This window comes from Argentina silus, assembly GCF_951799395.1.
Source record: "Argentina silus genome assembly, chromosome: 17".
Classification (NCBI taxonomy): Eukaryota; Metazoa; Chordata; class Actinopteri; order Argentiniformes; family Argentinidae; genus Argentina; species Argentina silus.
This window is the reverse complement of record NC_139671.1, coordinates 9,147,536-9,169,647: the sequence shown is the minus strand read 5'-3', so window position 1 is coordinate 9,169,647 and position 22,112 is coordinate 9,147,536. Positions and strand designations below refer to the sequence as shown.

Here is a 22,112-nt window from a genome sequence, read left to right as displayed (position 1 = left end):
TGTACATGCCCGTGTCTCTGTGACCCACTGTTTGCAGATGATTATCGTATTATGCACCGATCGTTGATGATGATGGGTCACAGGGATGCTGTTAAATTAAAGTGTATGTGAGTGTGGACATGATAGGCCTTCAGATGGAGCCCTTTTGACAGACAGACGCTCTTTGTGTTTTCGGGGAAAGTGCATGGGCTAACATCTTGAAGGTGTTGATGCAGGCCTATTCGGAGGGGGTATGACATGACATCATCGTTCATCGTATCAGTTATAGGATCAGTGGTGAGTCAGGCGTTAAGTGGTAACCCCATGACAGAGATGTGCGATTCACAACAAGGCAGGTTAAAGCGTCACATTCGTTGCCCATTGTTCTCTCTCATACGTATTCATTTAGCAGTCCAACGGGGAGCTATTAGGCCATGCGATAATGAAAAAGATGTTCCACGTTAAGAGCACAATTAAGTTCCATTCAGGAAAGAATTGGTGGGGAACCTGACAAACCGTGAAAACAAAATACACTAAATATAATAATAATAATAATAATAATAATAATAATAATAATAATAATAATAATAATACATAGTAGTAATAATAATAATAATACAAGTAGACCTAATTGCTATTAGCCTATTACTATTTTGGTGTTGGTTGATAAGACCAACACGAAATAAGACCACAGTAGGCCTAGGCCTAATTGCTCTTGTATATTGGTCGATGGACTTCCGAGCTGCAATTAAATGATGCTACATTCTTAGATTAGTTCGTCTAAAAAAACGTATTCATTCTTACTATGTTCTTAGTAAAACCATACATGTTCTATGTTTTCGATTGATTGCACAATAATACCACGTAGTTTCACATGTTTATGCCTAGTGATGATACAGAGAAATAGTAAAAAAACAAAACAAAAAAAAACAATCAAATAATACTTTAATATAGATTTTCGTCTGGTACACGAATAGGCCTACACATTATACGAAGTTATAAATAAGGGATACACAAACGATATAGGCAGGAGCGCGGATGTCTCACAATGTCCAAAGCAATTCCGTCGTGAATCCCTCAGTTTTGCATGTGAAAGTATGGAAGAGGTCAAATCATTTAGTTCCATACCAACATTCTTCGAATGAAGCTGAATGAGTCACTTTAATTCAGTAATGTCCATAAAACATGGTGGTGCATAAAACCAAACTACCTATTTACAAATGTACAAATTGTAATTTCTGGAAAATGTCCATTGTAGGAAATTCAAGATGAGTTCATTATTGGCCTAGAATATACGCCTTGGTAGTAAGACGTGTCTGTTGGTGTCGAAGTATCTATCCCCGTTTTAGACATTGAGCCCATCGACAGTGCACCTGTCATCGGTGAGCCATAGCCGTACTGCATCACCTGTTCGTATGTTTTCAAGTCCATTTTGTGATGATGATGCTGCTGCTCCGACGACATAAGATTGTTGATGGAAAATGGGTGATTGAAAGAATAGTGGTGTTCAGGCTTCAGGTGCGCCTCGTGCACGAGCACTGAGTGATGCTGAGACATGAGATGATGCGTCTGTGGGATAGGAGATGGTGCGTGCTCGGGGCTCATTGCTTGCCGGGGTTTCAGATCGGAGACGGACCTTTTCATCTCTTTAACGGTGGGGGTTGAGTGGGGTGACTCGTTGCCGTTGCAGCTCTCTGAGCTGCTGTTAGATCCACCCTCGGACGTTTTCTTGCGCGACTCCTTTGCTAGCTCCTTCTCGCACTTGAAACGCTTTTGCCTCCTCAGATAGCAGCCGTTCTCGAACATATTGCCTGAGTCCGGATGAAGGATCCAAAAAGAGCCTTTGCCTGGTTTATCTGGGGACCTGGGCACTTTGAGGAAACAGTCATTGAAGGACAGAGAGTGGCGGATAGAGTTCTGCCAGCGCTGCTGGTTCTGACGGTAAAAGGGGAAAAGGTCCATGATCCACTGGTATATTTCATTCAACGTGAGCATCTTTGTGGTCGACTGTTGTATGGCCATGGTGATGAGAGAGATATATGAATATGGCGGCTTGGCATGCGTGTAGCTTCTCCGGTAAGTTTTGGGGTCTCTCGACCTAATGTTGGACTGTCCATACATGGGGCTCATAACGCCCATATTGCTGTAAGACGTCAGGGAATTCATCGATGGCTGTGTGCTTATTGGGCTCATGCTTTGGTTGAGCGCAGCGCTCATGCCCGCCATCCCTGCTCCCATACCGTGCATGGCCCCGGAGCCCGGTGACATTCCAGCCATCGAGTGGTTCACTCCCGTGTTCACGTAAGACATGTTCATGGGGCTGCCTGTCATGTTGCTCGTTGATGTCATTCCAGGCATACTCATGTAGGTGCTCATCGAGTTCATTCCCAGACCGGAGTTCATGTTCCCGACTGTGGTGTAGCACTGAAACATAAAGAAAGTGTAGGACGTCAACAATTACTTTATTATAGGCTAATATATATGGAATATTTTGTAATACACTATCGAAATAATTCGTTTGTAATTCGTTCTCACAAAAAGGAAAATGTGTTTTTAATAAAGGCTGTGTTGGTCTATTATAGCCTATTCATTCGATTCATCACTTAATAATTGGGCCAAATACATACATACAACGTACATAAATCAAAAGAACCTATGATAAAGCATAGGCCTTTTCTAAACATCGGCCTTTTTCATATTCGGTCTGATTATAGCAAAACCAACGAAAACGATTCTGTGGAAAAGGGGAAACAATGAGTCAACGAACAAGGCAGATATAGCAGCCTTTGCATTCGATAGAAATAAAAGTCTAGGCTACACTGAGACAATACACATGACATTTAAGAATAAGTAGCAAACAATTTTCTAAATAATAAAGGCAATTAATTTGGTATGGTTGCAAATGTTCTTACGTGAAATTGTTCAGTAGAGCAAAGAGATCGTGGAAGTGTCTCAAGTCAATATTTGATCACAAAGTTAATATTATCTCAAGGCTAATATTGAGTTGTATAGACAGCAAAATACATATATAAACTCTACCCACCTCAGGCTCTGCGTAGTAGGCGCTCCAGTCAGAATGATCGTGTCCTTCCATTTTAACAGCGCTCAGCATTGTGGACGATCCAAAACAAATTTCCTTAACAGCCTCTCACCAGAAGATAAACTGAGAAAGCGCCCTATATCGATGTAGGACTACGGACAACTCAGCAGCGTCAGTCTACTGGCTTCCAGGGACTGGTGGTTCATGGGTATCTTTCTGTCCGGTGTGCCTCCACACGCTGTAAAGTGACTGACGATGACAGGAGTTGTAATGACGTTAGCTCCTCGCCTTGCTGTGGTATAGCGCTGTGTTCTCCGCGAACCTCCAATCCTCACTCCTTCACTGCCCTATTTGAATAATCTGCTCACACCTAGGCACGAGACTCCTCCGTTGGCCCTCTATTGTAGGCCTACACCTGCTCTCGCTGAAGAAGAAAAAAACATTTGAAAGGATTCAATAAGTCAAATCTGATTGTTTGCACCACAAAAAAGACAGGGAATTTTCAAATCCATTATACCCTTTCCCCTTTCTCTATTCATTGTGTTAGCCGTTAGGAATGTGATTTGTGGTCTTTTGAGTAGGCCATCATTTCCCCCAAGGAGTGTGGTCCGCTTTTTACAGTTTTAGCATGCAATAGCCTACAACAAATATGTCAAAACAAATGAGGAAACTGGATATGTTTATACCACTTTTTGCACAGAAACAAGATACAATGCTATACACCTACTGTATGTAATAAATATAAGGCCCATTGAGATTCTGTCGACAATCGACAATAGTCCTATTAGTCAATAGCGGTGTAGAATGCATCATGGAACAGTTTATATTTGAGCAGTAGCCTAAGTCCAGGGGTCGATCGATTACATTCTGCAGTGAGGGGGCGATAAGGGCACACGGTGACAGCAAAGCAGAAATTCGCAGAACGTTGTGTTCCAGCATTTCGACACATTGCAAAAATGTTAGGGTCAACTCAACTCGAAGAACGTTTTTTAGTATTGGATCTCTTAGTGTTTTGACTTTATAATTGCTTTACATATACAGCCGAAATCGGATCACAAAAACGTAGCCCTTTGTGTGCAATTAATGATAAATTAGTTCTATTTCAAGAAATATCATACACATATTTTCACATGATACGTGTAGGCTATCCAACTATATAAATATTTTGATTTCCTCTTATTTCGACATTTGTTTGGAGAATAGAGATTACTCAAACATAGAATTGTGGCTATACACAGACTCTTTTTATTGACTTAAGTGGGGGCCTGCCCTATGTTTGATATCATGGCGAAGTAAAGTTTATCTAACGTGTTTGATCACCAGAGATGTAATGGATATCCACAGCAATTGCTGATATACTCAGTCTCGGAAAACAAAGGAGATTCTGTTTAGGGTGATATTAATGAGGATGTTTAGCTCCTAATGCATTTGCCTCATACAAACTCGCGCTCGCGCACACCTAGACCTATACCCATACATGACGAAGGAACTACATCGCGGCGTAATTTGAGGAATGTGCCACTGGTATATTATTATACTCCTGATATATTGTTGCGATAATAACAACTCTAGTAATAACATTATAATAATGTAGTCAAAATGGTATAACGAAAATCTGTCTACAGCAGTTTGTGTGGAATTAATGGAGTCGCAGACATACCGTGTATTTAATGTTAGATAGGCCGATAGACATTTCCTTTAATATTATATTGTTAATGGGACATCTTTGACACCTGAGATACTGTAGGTGAAGCAGCACATTCTCACAAGCTGATCGCTTACCCAATTTAGCTGGTAGTAAATGCACATGAGCTGAGGTTGATCACAGTCACGATTAGTTCTGATGAAGCCACATATTACTGCCTTAAAGCCAATTATATGTTTAAGGAATAAACCATACAATTAGAAATCCTGATAATGTTATTGACCAAATGTCCCCTTACAATGTTCCTATCATGTATTTGATTCCCTGTCTGTGAATTTGAACGAGCGTAAGTGTAAGTGGGTGAGAGAATTCATTATTAGTAGGCAAGATGTCGGATGTGTTGCATTCAAAAGAACAGCAAAATCTAACATCCATTTAAATATCCAAAGAGTGGAAACAGGAATGTTTCATTTCATTACAACGTTTTCCACTGTGGCATTAGGAGGTTGCCAGTTACCCCTGTTTCTGAACAACATTTCTAAAAACAAGGGCAAGAGGTTAAGCTTGTAATACATCAAAGCAAAATTAATAAAGAGTCTTTTCAGTGTCTCACCAAAAGTGTTTGCTGCCAATTGCCTATAGTGACAGCAAACATACCAGAGTGAGGCTTGGGTTGGGGCCTTTATCCTGTACAGCTGTGACAACGCCTCCTGGCTCCAGGTTTGCGGCCTGCCACAACACACAACAGTGTGTTTACCTGGAGATGAATCTGAAAGGAGGCGGGACAGGGAGGACACACAACCAAGGTGAAAAGAACAAGGGACTGTCTGTGTCAGATCTGTTGAGAGCAGTTATTGCACTGGACCACCGTGCTCTCTGCACACACCAGACCCCAAAGAAGTAAAGGATCTCAATCAATACACATCTTTTCATATTGAGAGCATAGCAGGTTGAAATGCAATACAATTTACAGTTCACAGTATCCAAGACCATGCAATTCTTGTCTGCTGAAATTGATCCTTATCATGTAAATACCTGCTGATTCAAATGGCTAGATACAGTGTAACTGATACAGTTATACAGACATAACTGAAACAGTTATACAGACATAACAGTTTTTTTTTGCTCATTATGTTTCAGCAAATGGAAATTACTGATGTGACAATGCAATTACAAGTCTGATGGTTTTTGTCCTTGACATTAATTTAGTTTCATTCTCATTCATCTCTGTGAATCAGGGAAATGGCTTACACCACAACTATTCCAGTAACATCTTTCTCCCTTGGTCTACCAACTTGTAAACTGGAATTTATAGTGTTTACTAAGAAACAGTGTGGGGTGCTTGGTAAAAACCAGTGAACTCAGTGAGCGCATGTCACTCTTGGGTCCATGACAAAGCACCCTGCCAGCAAACAACACAAGTGTCCAATCTGTGTTTGTCTACCCGAGAACGCCCCTTCCAGATCCTAATAAATCGGGCTCTTTACAGGCTCTGACAGCTAAACAGGCTAACCACAGTGGAGACCAATGGCACGGCCACTCTTCACATTAGCACCTCATCAGCCTCCTGCAGCTTCAGACAAACATTTCCCTCCCTCACATGAAGCACAATGGGTTGCAGGGTGAGAAACAGTTGCCTAGCGGGGGAGCCCTTGCAAAACTTCCTGGCCATTCTCATCTACCCAACCAGATGTGGGTAGCACGTCTCAGGTGAGCAAATATTGTCACTTAGTTAAGACTTCTATGGTCCCCTCCTTCGGAAGCTGTGTATTCCAGAGGTCTGCAGGAAGTGCAAGTGGCCCAATGCACTGTGAAGTTCCATGCCATGACAATTTAGAAGATGCACAGCAGGGACCAGCTAATTAAGATGGAGGATGCTCCATTGCTCCCCTCCTTAAATCTCCTGTCTCACTCATGCCCGTCATATATTCAGTTTAGTGCAACTTATACATGACTACTGGCTCAACAGATCAGGTTAGCCTCTTCCTGTTCTGCAGGTGCATATGAAGACTACCTACCATCAATATGAAGTGGGCTGTTATTTTGCTTTGCACACAATTTGCTTGAATAGTGTAAGCTGTGCTGAGGTTAAACTTGCCTCCACTGGCAGAAACAAAGCTTTTTTTAACCTTATAAAAAAGGTCTCCTTATAAACTTCTTACATATGTATTATTTGATACATTTTGATACATAACTCATAGACAAGGCAAGGGTTTCAAATATGTAGAAATGATTCATATCTATGAGTGCAGTGGGTGGTCTGTGACCTCTTCGGGGAAATGGAGCATGGATCTGAAGTGCAAACAAGATCTGTTCTCTCTGAACAGCGCCTCTGACGCATAGGAATCGTGTTCACCTGAGACATCTTGTTTGCTTAGTGTGTTACCTGGGACATTGTAACAGAGGTGGGCTGGAGACCTCACTCACATGATGAGTAAGCTTGCCTGAAACCTGAACACTTGAACCTGAACTGAAACCTGAACACACATTTGTTCCCCATAATACCTAGACTTTAGCAGGCTAAGGCAGTTTTGTGATGCACGGACACCCTGGTTCAGACCTCAACAGTTACACTTGCTAAGGGGAGGATCAGCACAGACTCCTCTTTGATCCCTATGCTTGATCCCACTACCTTTTGTCTAAGCCTTTTTTCAACAAAAGGATCCATCTCTCTATGCTGGTCACCCCAGATCAGTTTGAGCTACACAGCCAACTCCCATCACGTGTTTGGCATAACAACAGTAGGAGTTGGCTATAGGCTACAGCACAAACAGATCTGGGGATACAAGGCTTCTACCTGGTCTGTTGCCAAATACATTACTAGGAATATCAATGTTGTTTTTCAAGCATTCATGTTCATTCTTGGAATCGAATGACAGGTTTCTCATAGCGAGAAAGCTATAGTGACCCCTGCTGGTGAGTTCTCAGAGCAGCCTGGTAATGAATTGGTCACTTTTTACAATAAATTGCCCCTATTCCTGTGTGGTAACCCTGCAATTACTTGAGTAACATTGTATTAATATGTTGCTACATACCAAAGTTATTGCTTTTTTTTGCTTAGCAATAATCAGTTTGTTATTACACATGAGCGACAAACGACTATTACACAATCTATCAATCAATAAGACTTTATTTGTATAGCACATTTCATAAACAAATGCAACACAATCCAATTTACAGGAGAAATCAAAACAAAGGGAGATATTAAAATCACAACATAAAAAAGGAAGATAATAAAAGGATTGCAGCCATAGAAATTCAAACGGTAAAAACAAAGATCAAGTCGAATATAAAGGTATTCCACTTATGCGATAACACAAACCGCTCACTCCATAAAGGCTACCAATTACCATTAGACCTACTTTATAGAAACATAATAAAATAGTGTTACTAGAGTAATTAGGCTGCAGCTTTACCACAAAGGTGCAAATTATTGTAGTTACCAAATAATTTCATGATTTTTCCACTGTTTAACAAAAAAAAAATGCACATTGAACATTTTATCATGGTTAGTATACCATAAAAATCTATATAATATGCACGTTATGGAGTGGCGAAATACACTGAAGAAATTATAAATATTTTTTTCTTTCCCCTTGCTGTTTGTCACAGCCGGGCCTCCGTATTGAGGAAGTGAGGTTGTACAAGGGCACGAGAGGACCGAGGAAGCAAGGTAAGTTTGATCAGAATTACACATGTATCTGGCCAGCGACACCGTTCTGTGCCCTGTTGAATCTATATTTAAATCAAATTGGCAGGCGCACTTATATATACCATACAGACTGACTTAAACGTTTGCGTTATCTAATGACTGCTTTTTGTTGTCTGTGAGCAGAACAGAGATTCATGTAACCTCTGCTTGCAGTGAATTAGGTGAGTAGGCTAGCTTATACATGCCTCTACGTACAAATAAAATATAAATCCTCCTTTCCTTTCTCTCCCTCTAGATGGCCCCTAAAACATTTCAGCCGTTAGCCAAGAAAATCTTCAAGGGAATTATACTTTTGGAGGTGGCTGGTTTTCTTGGTGCTTATGGTCTTTTTTACAAGATGAATACAAGTCAAGGTACCATTAAAACTTTATATAGAATGGAAAATGTTAAACATTTGTCATTTACATTGGAGTACGCATACACACTAATTAATGTTAACTTTTTTTTTTTTAAGATTTCAGGAACAGTATGAACAGGAGGTTACCCTCAGTTCTGGAAGGTAAGGGTTGCTGTGTAGATACTACAACATCTGGATGAATTGATTCAAAAACTCACAACTGCATAAGCTTGGTATAGTTATTGCAATAGAATGTCATCAGCAACAACAACAATTGTTACTGTCTTCAGTTACAGACAGGTATGACAAACCAGAAATGTTATACCTTATTATGCAAATGTTCCCATTGTGTATCTTTAGTACAAAATATGAAACGTATTTAGAAATTGAGAATTCTTGATTTCACACAAGCTTGGAGCTTCAATGTTAATACCATGATTGCTTCAAACCAGAAAAAAATTACAGCATTAAATAGAGGCAATATGTTGCCCACTGAACCACTTAATAGTGTGTTGAATGCTGTCTTACAAACCATCACTTTGTTTCCCGAAAGCGTATTACAAGTCCAATGAATTGGCAGGGGTTCATGGAATTCGGGAGAAAGACCTTGAGATGTGGTCCATCAAGAACGAGTAGAGGTGTGTTTATTACAAACATTCATAACCTGAAGTCCCAGTTGTTACTTCTTCTTGAAAGTCTTTTTGCCCAGCTTTGCTTTACCAAACTGTTTCTTCTTGTTAAACATGGCCTTTTTCTTCCGTAGGGTCTTGACGTCTCTGCCTTGGACCCAGTCGTCCCTCTGGACCTCCCACTTGAGCTGCCTGACACCTGGAGGAGCAGAGCAGAGGAAAGGGAGCAATGAGACCAATGAGCCTGTACTGGCAGAAACCACACAATTTCATTTTCTACTGAAGCTTGACTGCCTTGGGAGTATTAAGTGCAAACGAACATGAATTGAGTTGTGTGTGGCTGTCCATTTCTTCAATATTGGGAGAGAATAAAAAAAACATACTGGGCCACATCTCGTGGAATACTGCAATATGACTGGATGCATGCTGCAGCTGTCATACTGCCCCTCCATGAAGGACATGTAGTGTTTCTGGCTAGCATCTAGCCAACTGATTAAAGTAATTCATTTGAATGGGTTGGCTTTGTGTATTTCTTTTTCTCCTTTACTGTCAGATGGCACTTAATATATGGACACATTCACTAGATCTTTCTTACTGCTAGGATAAAATGACTGCATTGAAGACTCACCTGCTTTGTCTTTGTTGGCCATAGCATTCATGCCGATGTTATCAAACACAGAGCCAGCATTTTCATCCAGCAGATATCCAAACTAAAAAATAATAAAACATTTGGCATTAGCAGTGGTATCATTTTGTTTCATAGAAGAAACTCACTCTTCAACAGACTGGTGGATTGCCATATCAGCACACCCCAAATCACTTGTTAACATTGCATGTGCCCTGTGAAGAATTGTGAAACCAGACATTTCTCAGATATTGCAGTTCCCCGAGAGGTGATGTTATATACAGTAAATATCATCTTGTCTATTCTATTCCTCAGAGTAATATGATAAGCTTGACAATCCCACCTCTTCAGCAGAAGCAAACATGGCTGCATCCTTCTTTCCTTTCTTTTTCTTCCCTGGTACTGAACCTACAAAGAAAGAATGTAGACACATCAAACTCTACATTTCACATATAATGGAGCAGTTTCATGGCACCAACAGAGGACCCACTACCAACCTGAGGAGCCAGTGAAATCAAGCTTCTCTGATGACTTCCTCTTTCCCTTTTTAGAAACTGGAGTGATATCTGGGACCTCATCCATCTCATCTCCGGAGTCTTTAAGGCAAAATTATTTGTTTAATATCACACATCTTGGAAACAGATTTCATATCTTGTTCTGTAGTCTATTCTAAAATTATGCAGATAATATTTCAATATACCTACCATCAAATGCAATATCATCTTCCAGTTCAGGTACTGAAAGAGAAATGTTAAGTTAATTAACTTTCTTTTGTGACAATATACTCAGACAATGCCACAACAACAAATTGAGGGATAAACTAAATATTCCTTGCATTCCTGGAATGCAATATGCAGAGAACAGAGATTTAACGGTTAGCCATACCATCTTCGTCCTCGTCCTCTCCACCAGGGTCCATGAATGCCCCTCCCTCCTCTTTCAGTTCATCTCCAAAGTCCTCCTCATCCATACTGCCCAGGGACACCTCCTCATCATCCAGGTCATCAACATCAGAGCCAAGGTCTGATTCTGACTCCTCTTCACCCTTCTTGCCCTTCTTTGACTTAACATTACTGTAACACAGAAGCACAATATCCTTTGGTTAAGAAAAATACTGTTTATGCAAATCAAACCATTGGGAACCATTTCAATGCAATGTTTGTGTTGTCCAAAAAATGAATGAATTAATGTACTGATGATCTCTGACTGCAAAGCTATATGTGCTTACCCTGCAAAGTCTAGACCGTCATCGGTCAAGTCTGTGAAGTAACTGTCTTCCTCGAGTGAATCTGGATGGGGAGAGAGAAAGGTAACAAGGAGATGACTTATGTTGAGTTACACCTGTAGTTTAGCAGATAGTAGCCTATTTGTTGAATTACTGCCTTTAATAGTTAAATTCCCATTCGTTATCATTGGCAGTGTTATGCACTTACTGAGGGCCTTCTCAAACTCATCATCATCCACGTCATCCACACTCTCATTATCTCCATCCCTTCGAGGCTTACGCAGCTGCTTCTCCTTCTCTCGTTTCTTAAAGAATCTAGCATGAGATGAGCACAGGGCATATAAAGTATCACATAAAAAGCAAACAACTAAATGCAATCAAACAAGAGATTCAAGGAGCATTACTATCACACCTCAATCATTCCAAATGAACACATCTTAAACAGTTGGTCAGCCTCGAGTCACAAAGGTGAACTTTTTTTCTTGTTGGCTCTTACCGATAGAAGAAGACCTCATCCACAGGAATCTGGCTCTCCTCTTTGGACAGGAACTCCTCACAGTTCACTAATGGAGAGATGTGAGACAGTCAAGGTTATGTTACTTTAACTCAATATAGAGTAGCCCAACTATTCTTCAAAATCATTCCGAAGGAAACTCACCAGGTAAAGAACGGATGTTGTTCATAGTTAGCTTCTGTTTTGGCTGCATCACAGTGGCGTCTGTATTTTCTGTGAATGATTAAGAATACGCAAATGAGGAAAAGAGGTGTGGAGAATTGAGTAGGGAACTGTACTAAGACCAGACAGTTGATTCAGAATGTAAAGTCAGAAATATGAATATGTATTACGTTTTCCCTTCATTTGTTTGGGATTCCTGAAGACGAAGCGATCCAAGAACCTGATGAGAGTGAAGTCCTGGAGAGGGTCTCCTGTGTACTTGATGAATTCTCCCTAAGGGAAGAGGGTAAAGAGGCAATACATTTATGAATACAAAACATGTTCTGTAATGAGTATTCTATTTTTCAATGCAAATTAAATTGTAAAAAAGAACTCTTACCTCTAAGATTGTCTTGGCAAACAGTGACACTGAGGGGTGGAAATGTGCTGAGAGCTGAGGGGATAAGAAAACAGATAAGATTGATAACTGATAACAAGCAGTTTATCCTCAGGTACATTGTACAAATACATTGTACATTGTCTAAATGGAGGCCCAGTTAAGAGAGATACATAACAACTTTGTCTTATCGTTGAGTACAGTCATGAAACTCTTACCCTTTGCAGCTCCCATAAGGTGGTGTGGTCAGCCCCACAGAATAAGGGGTTTCTGTGTAAGGGATCATATGTATTCATGGTCTTCCCACCTAAAGAACATAGAAGTGAAGTGCATGAGGAGGGAAAGATGGCTGGTGAATGTGGTGTGAATGATTAATGTGGAGGATGACAAGTAATTGAGTGTGTAATATCGCAAAAAGGGCATGGTTTTAATAGTAAAACTGACCTTGCACGTTCTGATGATGTACCCACGATGCTGCAGGCTTGGGCTGTTCTGGTTTCTCAATCTGTCCTTCCTCCACTTTATCAGCATCTACAAACCGCTCCACCTCATCGTCATCATCTTCTTCAGCAAGATCTTTGAAATTCTCCTCCTCAGCATCCTATCAAAAAAAACAAAAAAACAATAATGGAATCATGACAAATCAACGGAAGGATTTATGTGCATCAGCCTGGGAATGTGAAAACGTTACTGATGTTGATGTGTAATGTGGCCTCACCCCATTCTCCTGTAGGATCAGTTTGAGGCCTGGTTTGGCCTTGATGACCTCTGACACCAGGAAGAGTGCCCCACAGGCAAAGGTGGGGTTCTGCTCACAGCTGACCTGGAGCAGCCTCTTCACAAAGGCTTTGACACGCCGCAGGACAATGTCCGCCTTCAGAGACTTATACAGAAGGTTGAGGAACATACTCTGCTTGGAGCACAAGGACAGACCTGGGTCCAGGAGCTTCCTGTAAATCAGAGAGAACATACATGTGTTAAACATGATAATGCTCATTATAATTAAAGGCATGTTAACATTTATTTGATTAGGAAAGTACAAAATGAACTGGCTGACTTGATCAACCACAACTTGATCATCAATAAAACCAGGGAGTGCAGCTTACCTGTAAAGAGCCACATAGTAGCGGTCTGAGATTGTCTGCTGAGAGTCCATCACCTGGAAAAGCAGCATGAGAGCCTGGATGGCTGTGTTGAATTTAACAATGTGCACGACTTTAAACAGAGTGTCCAGCTGCTCTTTGACCTTCTCGTCCCCAGCCTTGGCATACGGGTAGGCCCTGTTCACACCTGACAGCAGACCGCTGAGCATCTTGGACTCCACGTCCTTTTTCTTGACACAGGCTCGGAAAAAGGAGAAGTAGATGGTGATGAGCTTGGTGGCCAGGTCAGTCTCCTCATGGCTCAGTAGCACCTGGTTGAGAAAGCAGACGGCATAGTACTGAGCCTTTGGGTTGATGTTGGGCCTGAACATGAGGCGCTCCACCTCACTGCACACCACCGCCTTCATGTTGGAATGCTTGTGCAGCAGGGTCTCCAGCAGGTAGGAGGCCTTGGCTGCAGTCTTATACTCTGGGTCTCCCAGCTTGTTGACCACCTGGATGAGCAAGGCCCTCTCCTGTTCAGGCCGGCTGCACAGAAGCTCATGTGCCGTGGCCAGAGCCTTGGACTTGGTTGCCGCCACTGTGTCATGGGCGAGTGCGTCAAGAGCCACCACAAACTCAGCGATGTGGTGCTTCAGGTGGTGCTCAAAGTACCAGAGGATGAGACGGCGGTCACGGGCATCCTTGTTTCCGCTCGCCTTCTCTTCCAGCTGGTCAAAGGGATGCTGGGCAAACGTCCTGAGCTTACGGTTCATTGGGAGCAAGTCAGACATCAGGAGCTCTCGGAGCGTGTCCAGGGCCATGAGGCTCAGTCTGCGGCCACCTTTCTTCTTGACCATGGAGACAAGGTTCTCCACATGCTCCAGGCTCTGCACCGGGGCATCCTGTATAAGGACTGTCATGGCTGCCATCCTGTCAGCAAGTGTTCCTGTGGATACCACAGTTTTCATCCAGGCAGAGTTGGCCCCCTTCTGCATATTCTTCTTACTCTTGTAGAGCCCTGTCTCAGCCTCGAACAGCTTCTGGGCCAGGGCCTTATACTGGGTGACAAGAGACTCATCCTGTGGGGTAGAGGTACCCTCTGTGGTGTAATCTAAGTCAAACCATTTACCACCTGGTTTGATCAGCAGCAGCTGCCTTGGCTGAAACTCAAACAGGTTGACATTTTGTTTAGCCTTCTTACTAGCATTTCCTGTCACATCAGATTTTTTGGTCTTCTTCTTCTCTGTGCCCTGCTTCTCCTTTGGCTCGGGCTTGATTTTCGGAGCATCTGACTTATCTGTCTCAGCTTGAGCCTTTTTGCTCTCCTTCTCACTTGCCTCTGCAGTGTCTTCATCTGAGGGCTCATCTGCTACAATCTGGTGTCCAATGTATGCACGGATACCGAGTTTTGTGATGAATTTATCCAACTCTCCCTCCTCCAGGTCATCTATGGCTCCCTTCTTACCACCATCTATGAGCTCATTCGAATCGTTGACGTTTTCGAGCAGAATGTAGTCAGCCTGCACAACACAAAAAGGACAATGAGAAAAAGGATTATTTAATTTGGGTGTATCTCGCTTGCTTTTATGACAATGACATGTTGACTAGCTACCAAATGACATACCTAGGCTACATCACAGCGCAAGCAAATCAATAAACGGTAGCAAACACAAACAAAGAACGCTATTTAGTTCAATCATATCTTAGTTCATGGAACCTAAGCCTGTATTTAGAGATCAAAACCCACGTGTCTACACCAGAAGAAGCAGTTGTGGATGTGGTTGTGTAGCTAACATAGCTACCTAGCTCTGGAAAACTTACTCGAGTTCCACCCAAACGTAAAACTTCCTCCAAATTAAATTCATCTTCATCAGGTTTAGACTTTTTTCCTTTTATTGTTGGTTCTTCGTTTCCTTCGTCGGAATCATTTTCAAATTCTTCCTTTTCGTGTTGATCATTTGTTGTGGCTTCTGCCTTACGGTGCTTCCCTTTCGGTGCCATGCTGAAAGCAGCATGTAAAACGACAGAGGACTTGGAAGGCAACTGTACAGTAAAACCAGCGATGTTAGATGTTAAAGGACGAATTATTCAGATAACAACATGACCGAATGATAATAATTCACGCTATAATTTAAAAATATAATGAGACTATAAAATATTTATTTTAACGATTGCATTAGCTATCATGTCAAGAAATGCATTTATTTTATTAATCTGACAGGACTGTACAGAAGAGTTCAAAGTTCAGAGGTTCATACGATCCAATGAAAAGCCTTTGTTACCAACTACCCAATTCATGTTGGCCAATCAAATTGTTTGTTGCCGTATTGCACAACCAATACGGAACTCGTGGGTTCAGATTGAGAAATGACCAGATGCACTTAGGCAGCTGTCATATCAGAGATTCCTCTCTGGTCATGTCTCTCGATTCTAAAATGTTATTGTGAGTTTGACACGCAGTTAGCACAATCTCGGGGATATGTTTTCAGTTTTCTCTCCTGCCAGAGGTACAGAAAGATACCAGAGACACCCAGGAGACATAGCTTGCTAGCTAGCTACTTTACTATCTGGCAAACAAAGTCATCACTTTGTGTGCAAGTACTGTCACAGTTGAGCCTTATTATCTTAGTATTGTAGATGCAAAAATGTACAATGAGGGCACTGAAAACACTGAATAGTTTTAGAAGAGCTCTTGTCTGCCCTTGTCCACAACCATCTTCAGGTAAGGGCAAGTAATCTACTACTTAGTATGTCTTGTCGACTATATCTTGTACTAGATACTTTGCAGCGGCAAATTAGAATAAGAGATGGATCCATCACGTATTTAAAGATTCCTAAGTTGTCTTCATTTGTTATACGCCCTGCCCTAATGTTTACTGCGTGTTCATAGTGAGATGGAGCGCGGCACAGAGCAGAACCTGCTCCAGCAGCGCAACAGAGGAACGAATGCCAAGGCACTCAATGCTCCGACACCTGACCTCTAAAATGAAAGCCACAGGTCCCATCCCAGTGGCAGAGTACATGAGAGAGGTTCTCACTAACCCAGTCATGGTAACAACCAGTTAAAAATAACAGTAAATAGAACATTGTCAATCACTGTCATTTATTTGTTTAATATTCTCTATGCCATTTACTTTACAGGGTTATTATGTGAGGAATGATATGCTTGGGGCAGATGGGGATTTTATCACATCACCTGAAATTAGTCAGATCTTTGGAGAGGTAAGCGTCTTATTCCAATTCCAACATACTTCGTTCAAGTGGGCCTATGTTGTCGTTCAACTAGTAAAAATCACTTTATGCAATGCAGATGCACTGTGTAGATGTTGCATGTACTCACTCGACCAATACTCATCATTCCGGTCTTGACCATATCAAAGGTCTATTGATGTTCTTGTTTTTCTTCTCAATGGCTTGAGTGATGAGAATAGGTTAAACCAGGACACCAGAAGGCCAGTGTGGGTGCAAGCTTTTGTTCCAACCCAGGAGTAACACACCTGATTCAGCCGATCAAAGTCTTGATCGAAGACTATGCTGATTAGTTGAACCAGATGCATTTCTGCTTGGTTGGACTAAAGCATGCAACCACACTAGCCGCTTGCACACACGATGGCCACCCCTGGGTTGAACATCTGTTTACCCCTACTCTGCCTGTAGCTGCTGGGGATCTGGTGTCTGAGTGAGTGGTTGGGAGCAGGAAAGCCCAGCCAGTTCCAGCTGGTGGAGCTTGGCCCAGGAAGAGGCTCCCTGGCCAATGATATTCTCAGAGTATGTATATCCAGCCCAGTGTATGTGCACACTGCAGTATTTCTTTCCGTTTGATTAATGACCAGTAGATGGAGCCATTTCCCTATTTGTGTGTGTGTGTGTGTGTGTCTGTGTGTCTGTGTGTGTGTGTGTGTGTGTGTGTGTGTGTGTGTGTGTGTGTGTGTGTGTGTGTGTTTTTTCTCTCCAGGTGTTCAGTCAGCTACGCTCAGCCCTGGGTGATGCTACAGTATCGGTCCACCTGGTGGAGGTGAGTCCCAAGCTCAGCGAGGTGCAGGCCCAGTGTCTGACCGGTGAGCAGAGCCAGGTCTCAGCCAGCGAGGATGAGCCTGTGTACCGCTGTGGGACCACCACCACAGGCCTCCCCATCTCCTGGTACCGCAACATAGATGATGTCCCCAGAGGTATACAGGAATAAACCTATCCTCAGCATACTAATAATACATGTTAATTGTTTTAGCTTTGATATGTTTGAGAAACTCAATACGATACTGTTTGGGAACTTGCTCATGGTTGTATTGTTCTTTACCTAGGTTTTAGTCTCTACCTCGCTCATGAGTTCTTCGATGCCTTGCCCATCCACAAATTCCAGGTAAGTAAAACAAAAAAAATACCAGTTGTTTTAATTCTATGATCATAAATAATTTATTGGCATTGTTGTCATTTGATTTAACCATGTGTTGAACTGTGGACTGTTCTGAATGGCTTAGAGAACAGAGAAGGGCTGGAGGGAGGTGATGGTGGATATTGACCCAGAGGAGCCAGATAAGCTGAGGTTTGTCATAGTGCCATCTCCCACTCTGGCCTCCTCTACACTCATACAGGTGAGTGCTGTGTTTTCATGATTTTGGGAGATTTTGCATGTATTCTAGAATACATTTTGTATTTTGTATTCTAAGACTTTTTTTATCCACTTTTTTTTATATTCTAAGACTAATTTATCCAAATAAAAGCAGTCTTACAGTCTTTAAGTCTTTGTTATAGTTCAAATATACATACACAGATTGCTTAACAACTCCTTTCCTTAAAACTGAACGTCTGCGGAGCATCTGGCTTTTATTACCCATGTTTATGCAATATATACAGTACCAACCTATTTGATCTGGCTTCTCTGCAAGAGTGCAGAGACTTTGAACAGTCTGCCAAAAGGCTTACATCATAAGTGAGCTTGGGTGAAGCCCCCTGGTTTTAAATCCTGGCTAATGGCTGGTGTGCAAGCCTGTGCATCTCAGGTTCCACATAGTGTTTATTAACCTTAACGTACCCTACAAGTTTAAAGCCATTCATAATCTTATCTGCTGCTCTGTCGTCTCTTAGACTAATGGAGTTTCCATTAGAGGTAGGTCTAGGTTTTAATAACGCTACAGCCTTTTGCACAGAGACTCTGAACATGTGTTCCCTGATAGTCTAACCCATTCAGGCAAGCCCCTCCTCATTTGTTCCCTGTTGCCTGAGGGCTTGGAGCCGGTGCTAAGGAGAGATGAATTGGAAGTGTAGTCATGTATGATTGATGATGTGTGTGTGCTCAGCCTCTGTGTGTTGGCCTCCACACAGACAGAGGTAAGCAGAGCCTCTTTTGTTTTTGTTCTGAAACCCCTCGCCTCCTAGGCAGATGAAAAGAGACGGCACGTGGAGGTCTGCCCGGAGGGAGGGGTCATCATCCAGCGGATAGCCAATCGAATCGCAGAGGACGGGGGCGCGGCACTGATTGCAGACTACGGCCATGACGGGAACAAGACGGACACATTTCGAGTGGGTGTCTCAAATATTGCCCATTTATCAGCGAGTTTGAACACTAGCTGTGCATGCATGTGTGTGGTAAAGTAATAAGCAGAGACGGCACAGCTCAAGGAAACAGATGCAGGAAGCAGGCATGCCTCGTTTGCCCTGAGCTGCTGACACGCGGAAATCAGGGTCAACTGCCCTCCAGTTCTCTTCCTGGGCTCCACCCTAACCCAACCCCATCTGTCACTTATTAGGAGTGGTGGGCTCTGCCTGGCTCTCTAGCTCTGGCACTCACTGATGTATATGATGAAAGCGCACTGGAGGAGATCAAACAAGCACCCCCCACCTCAAAAGACACGTGTGGCAGGGAACCACACAGACACATCTGTGAACAAGGCAGCCATGTCTCACACAGACCCACAACGTGTGATGTCATAATAAGGCAGTAAATTAAGATATGTTCAGCCATTCACCAATTTTACTATTCATGCATGAGGCAAAAATGTAATGTAAATGTATTGTTGCATGAATAAACAAATAACTGTTATCGTTGATAACATTCGGTAACAATCATTACTGCCATTGCTGCTGTAAGAACCCCTCCATTGTTTCGCCCCAGGGTTTTCGAGGTCATAAGATCCATGATGTCTTAGCTGCCCCAGGCTCTGCTGACTTGACCGCTGATGTGGACTTCAGTTACCTAAGAAACAAAGCGGGAGATACGGTGGCCTGTATGGGCCCTGTGTCTCAAAGAAACTTCCTGAAAAACATGGGCATTGACACACGCCTACAGGTAAGAACCCTGTATGCACATTGTACCATATCTCTTACTCATGGTGCTATGGTAATAGTTGTATCACGGTAACATCGGTCAATACTAAAAGAAGCAATGAGTTAGGTGCATGTGCATCATGATGAAAGATTTTTGTAACTTACTCATAACTCATATTTAAACCCTTTGTCTCTTGAAATCTCTTTAGGTACTCCTGAGGAACTGTGCAGACCCCTCCACGAAGGCCCAGTTGATCAAGGGCTATGACATGCTGACCAACCCAGAGAAGATGGGTGAGAGGTTTCAGTTCTTCAGCCTGCTGAATCCCAGTCGGCTGACCAGGCCTGAGCAGCCTGAGGGGGTGAAGAAGAAGGCCCCGGCCCCCCTGCCTGTGGCTGGCTTCAGTGAGCTTAGTTTCTCATAAAGACAAAGAAGATGCACCATTGGCTCCTCCAAAGACTGTCCAGAGACTGTGAACACTGGGAACATCTGTAAAAGCACTGAAACGTTGCACACATGTATCAAGTGCTGTACCTTGTTCGTACATGACTATCAGAAGGGTTTGCATTTGGTGTAAAAACTAAAAAAAAAACTAAAAAAAAACGCTGCTGAATGATGATGTCATACTCTGTAATGTATGGTCATTAGATCTGATTCCGAGCGATAATGTAACTTGGCTAAGGCAGAACGTCACGCAAGGTCACAGTGTTCAGAGCTAAGGAATAAGATTTGCTCCTCTCACTCTCTTATGGGTGGAAACCATTAATGGGCCACGTGGTGCCTCCACATCTTGAAGCAATTTTGTGAGTGTGGAGTTGTAGAATAGCCACTCACAGCATGCTCTGTTTTCCTCTGACAGGCACTCCCTCACTGTTCAAGTAGTAATTAAAAGATACAATTACACAGGCCAATTACCATAGCTAAAATAACCAGCCTTCTTACTGAGGGGCACTAATGTGAAGATATAATTTGAGGACATAGATTAAAAAATCATTACAAAACCTTCTCTTGTCTTTATTGTTCTCCCTTTGTCTTGGAATAAAACATGGTGTTGGTGTTTTCCTTTTCTTTAATGTATTCGATCAAGCTTCAAGATGTTATGGTATTACAATGCAGTACATTGAATGGAAGGCAGTTGCCCTGTTAACCTACTCTTCCTTTTCTCTTATGATTTCTTAGAGAAAGGCATTCATGATGGACCTTTTAGAGAAGTCGGTTGCATTTGCTGGGGACTGGGCCTCAACATGTGGCGCTATCATTACACAGCAGAAGTTAGGCATTTTCTTACCCACAAACTGCTATGTTCATCTAACATACGGCACAATGAAATCTGAAAGGCTCCCTCCTGGCACTGGTGACATTTGGATATAACTGCACAGATTATGGAGCCATAAAGAGAGCTCTTTACTCGAGCTCTAACTCTCCTGAGGCCTTGCCCTTAGTCGGCCAATTTAAATGATCAAGAAGCAGTTCTCATTTTAAAATGAATTCATCATGACAATATTATTGTTATGAGTTTTTGTTTGGCTGTTGTTGGAATAGTTTACTGTATATCTCTTGAATATAGGCAGGGCTTGTGTGCTTTTGACCCAAACAAGATGAAGAGGACCCATGCTACACAAATAATCAATTCTGCAATACCGTCCAAGGAGCAGTTTTTATTAGATATGTGAATATTGAAATATAGAAAACACTGACATCTGCCAATCCAGTGGCAACACAGACTCAAAATGATTCTCAGGATTACGTCATCATCACCCTTCTTAATGTGCTTTGTATGTTGTATGGCAAACTTCATACCAGAATGTTTCGCAGTCCAAAAGAATGAATAGAGACTGAAAAACAGGGACAGGGAGTAGAAGTAAGCATGTTGACGTTTGGTGGTTTCACAGAATCAAATGACTACTATCATGATAACTAGGTATCCCCTTGAGTCTTTCCAAGGAAACACAGTAGCAGTGGTACAGTACAGCAGCAAACACACCATTTAGGGCCATTCTTATGTGAGGAGCCAGCATTGAGAAACTTGGCCAGGGACATGCTGCCTGTGAACATGTTGAATTGCCACCCGAACTAGCAAACTATAAGGCCATCATTCACTTACATACACCAAACTACTGTACACCCCAAAAAGCACTTTTGCCAAACATCATAAGTGAGCTTGATATTTTTCAAGCAGCCATACAGAAGCACACACACAATCAGACTTTATGAAAAAACATAAATGTGCCACAGTATCCCTCTGCTACATCTTAAACAAACCTGTTGGCTTCTTTGACATACATAACATATTATATATGTATGACAAATATTGGTAACTGTTGCTGCTTTATATCTATTGAAAAGAATCAGCAGTAACTATTAGACTATTCTCATGCTTTCTTGTTTTCTTGTGTTGTAGCCCCATAACCAGAGCAGTGCTGCCATGAACACAGAACACCATACTCTAACATGATGACAAAAAAAAAACATCCATGTGATGGACTGTAACACAACCAAGAGGGAGAGGAAATAAGGCAGA

General features: G+C 42.1%; 4 protein-coding genes across 4 annotated transcripts; 2 read left to right on the top strand and 2 right to left on the bottom strand.

The window, feature by feature from the left end:
• Positions 1 to 953: 953 nt before the first annotated feature.
• LOC310817814 (forkhead box protein A2-like) lies at positions 954 to 3,091 on the bottom strand (the record flags this gene model as incomplete). Its single annotated transcript, XM_083688527.1, has 2 exons — positions 954 to 2,403; positions 3,023 to 3,091. 2 exons carry the CDS (start codon positions 3,089 to 3,091, stop codon positions 1,243 to 1,245), a joined length of 1,230 nt encoding a protein of 409 aa, XP_083544653.1. The 3' UTR covers positions 954 to 1,242.
• A 5,221-nt stretch (positions 3,092 to 8,312) lies between these two features.
• On the top strand, positions 8,313 to 9,854 carry LOC310818231 (protein CEBPZOS-like). Its single transcript, XM_083689081.1, has 5 exons — positions 8,313 to 8,337; positions 8,612 to 8,729; positions 8,831 to 8,875; positions 9,267 to 9,351; positions 9,477 to 9,854. The coding sequence occupies exons 2-4, from the start codon at positions 8,612 to 8,614 to the stop codon at positions 9,347 to 9,349; spliced, it is 246 nt and encodes an 81-aa protein (XP_083545207.1). The 5' UTR covers positions 8,313 to 8,337; the 3' UTR covers positions 9,350 to 9,351; positions 9,477 to 9,854.
• cebpz (CCAAT enhancer binding protein zeta) lies at positions 8,902 to 15,330 on the bottom strand (the record flags this gene model as incomplete). Its single annotated transcript, XM_083689080.1, has 17 exons — positions 8,902 to 9,541; positions 9,971 to 10,052; positions 10,311 to 10,375; positions 10,465 to 10,563; positions 10,672 to 10,704; positions 10,853 to 11,040; positions 11,196 to 11,256; positions 11,401 to 11,507; positions 11,689 to 11,755; positions 11,851 to 11,919; positions 12,039 to 12,141; positions 12,248 to 12,301; positions 12,463 to 12,551; positions 12,689 to 12,845; positions 12,963 to 13,194; positions 13,351 to 14,849; positions 15,151 to 15,330. The coding sequence occupies 17 exons, from the start codon at positions 15,328 to 15,330 to the stop codon at positions 9,393 to 9,395; spliced, it is 3,234 nt and encodes a 1,077-aa protein (XP_083545206.1). The 3' UTR covers positions 8,902 to 9,392.
• A 367-nt stretch (positions 15,331 to 15,697) lies between these two features.
• ndufaf7 (NADH:ubiquinone oxidoreductase complex assembly factor 7) lies at positions 15,698 to 20,648 on the top strand. The gene is made up of 10 exons (XM_083689496.1): positions 15,698 to 16,051; positions 16,220 to 16,380; positions 16,471 to 16,551; positions 16,987 to 17,097; positions 17,285 to 17,498; positions 17,628 to 17,686; positions 17,805 to 17,918; positions 18,703 to 18,846; positions 19,439 to 19,612; positions 19,800 to 20,648. The coding sequence occupies exons 1-10, from the start codon at positions 15,967 to 15,969 to the stop codon at positions 20,013 to 20,015; spliced, it is 1,359 nt and encodes a 452-aa protein (XP_083545622.1). The 5' UTR covers positions 15,698 to 15,966; the 3' UTR covers positions 20,016 to 20,648.
• Positions 20,649 to 22,112: the final 1,464 nt, after the last annotated feature.

Excerpts from the sequence above, each read along its gene's own strand:
- LOC310818231 (XM_083689081.1), top strand. The coding sequence starts at position 8,612 with ATGGCCCCTAAAACATTTCAGCCGTTAGCCAAGAAAATCTTCAAGGGA. Across the intron at positions 8,730-8,830 it reads CAAGATGAATACAAGTCAAG|ATTTCAGGAACAGTATGAAC; the intron begins GTACCATTAAAA and ends TTTTTTTTTAAG. Across the intron at positions 8,876-9,266 it reads GTTACCCTCAGTTCTGGAAG|CGTATTACAAGTCCAATGAA; the intron begins GTAAGGGTTGCT and ends GTTTCCCGAAAG.
- ndufaf7 (XM_083689496.1), top strand. The coding sequence starts at position 15,967 with ATGCAAAAATGTACAATGAGGGCACTGAAAACACTGAATAGTTTTAGA. Across the intron at positions 16,552-16,986 it reads TTAGTCAGATCTTTGGAGAG|CTGCTGGGGATCTGGTGTCT; the intron begins GTAAGCGTCTTA and ends CTCTGCCTGTAG. Across the intron at positions 17,687-17,804 it reads TGCCCATCCACAAATTCCAG|AGAACAGAGAAGGGCTGGAG; the intron begins GTAAGTAAAACA and ends TGAATGGCTTAG.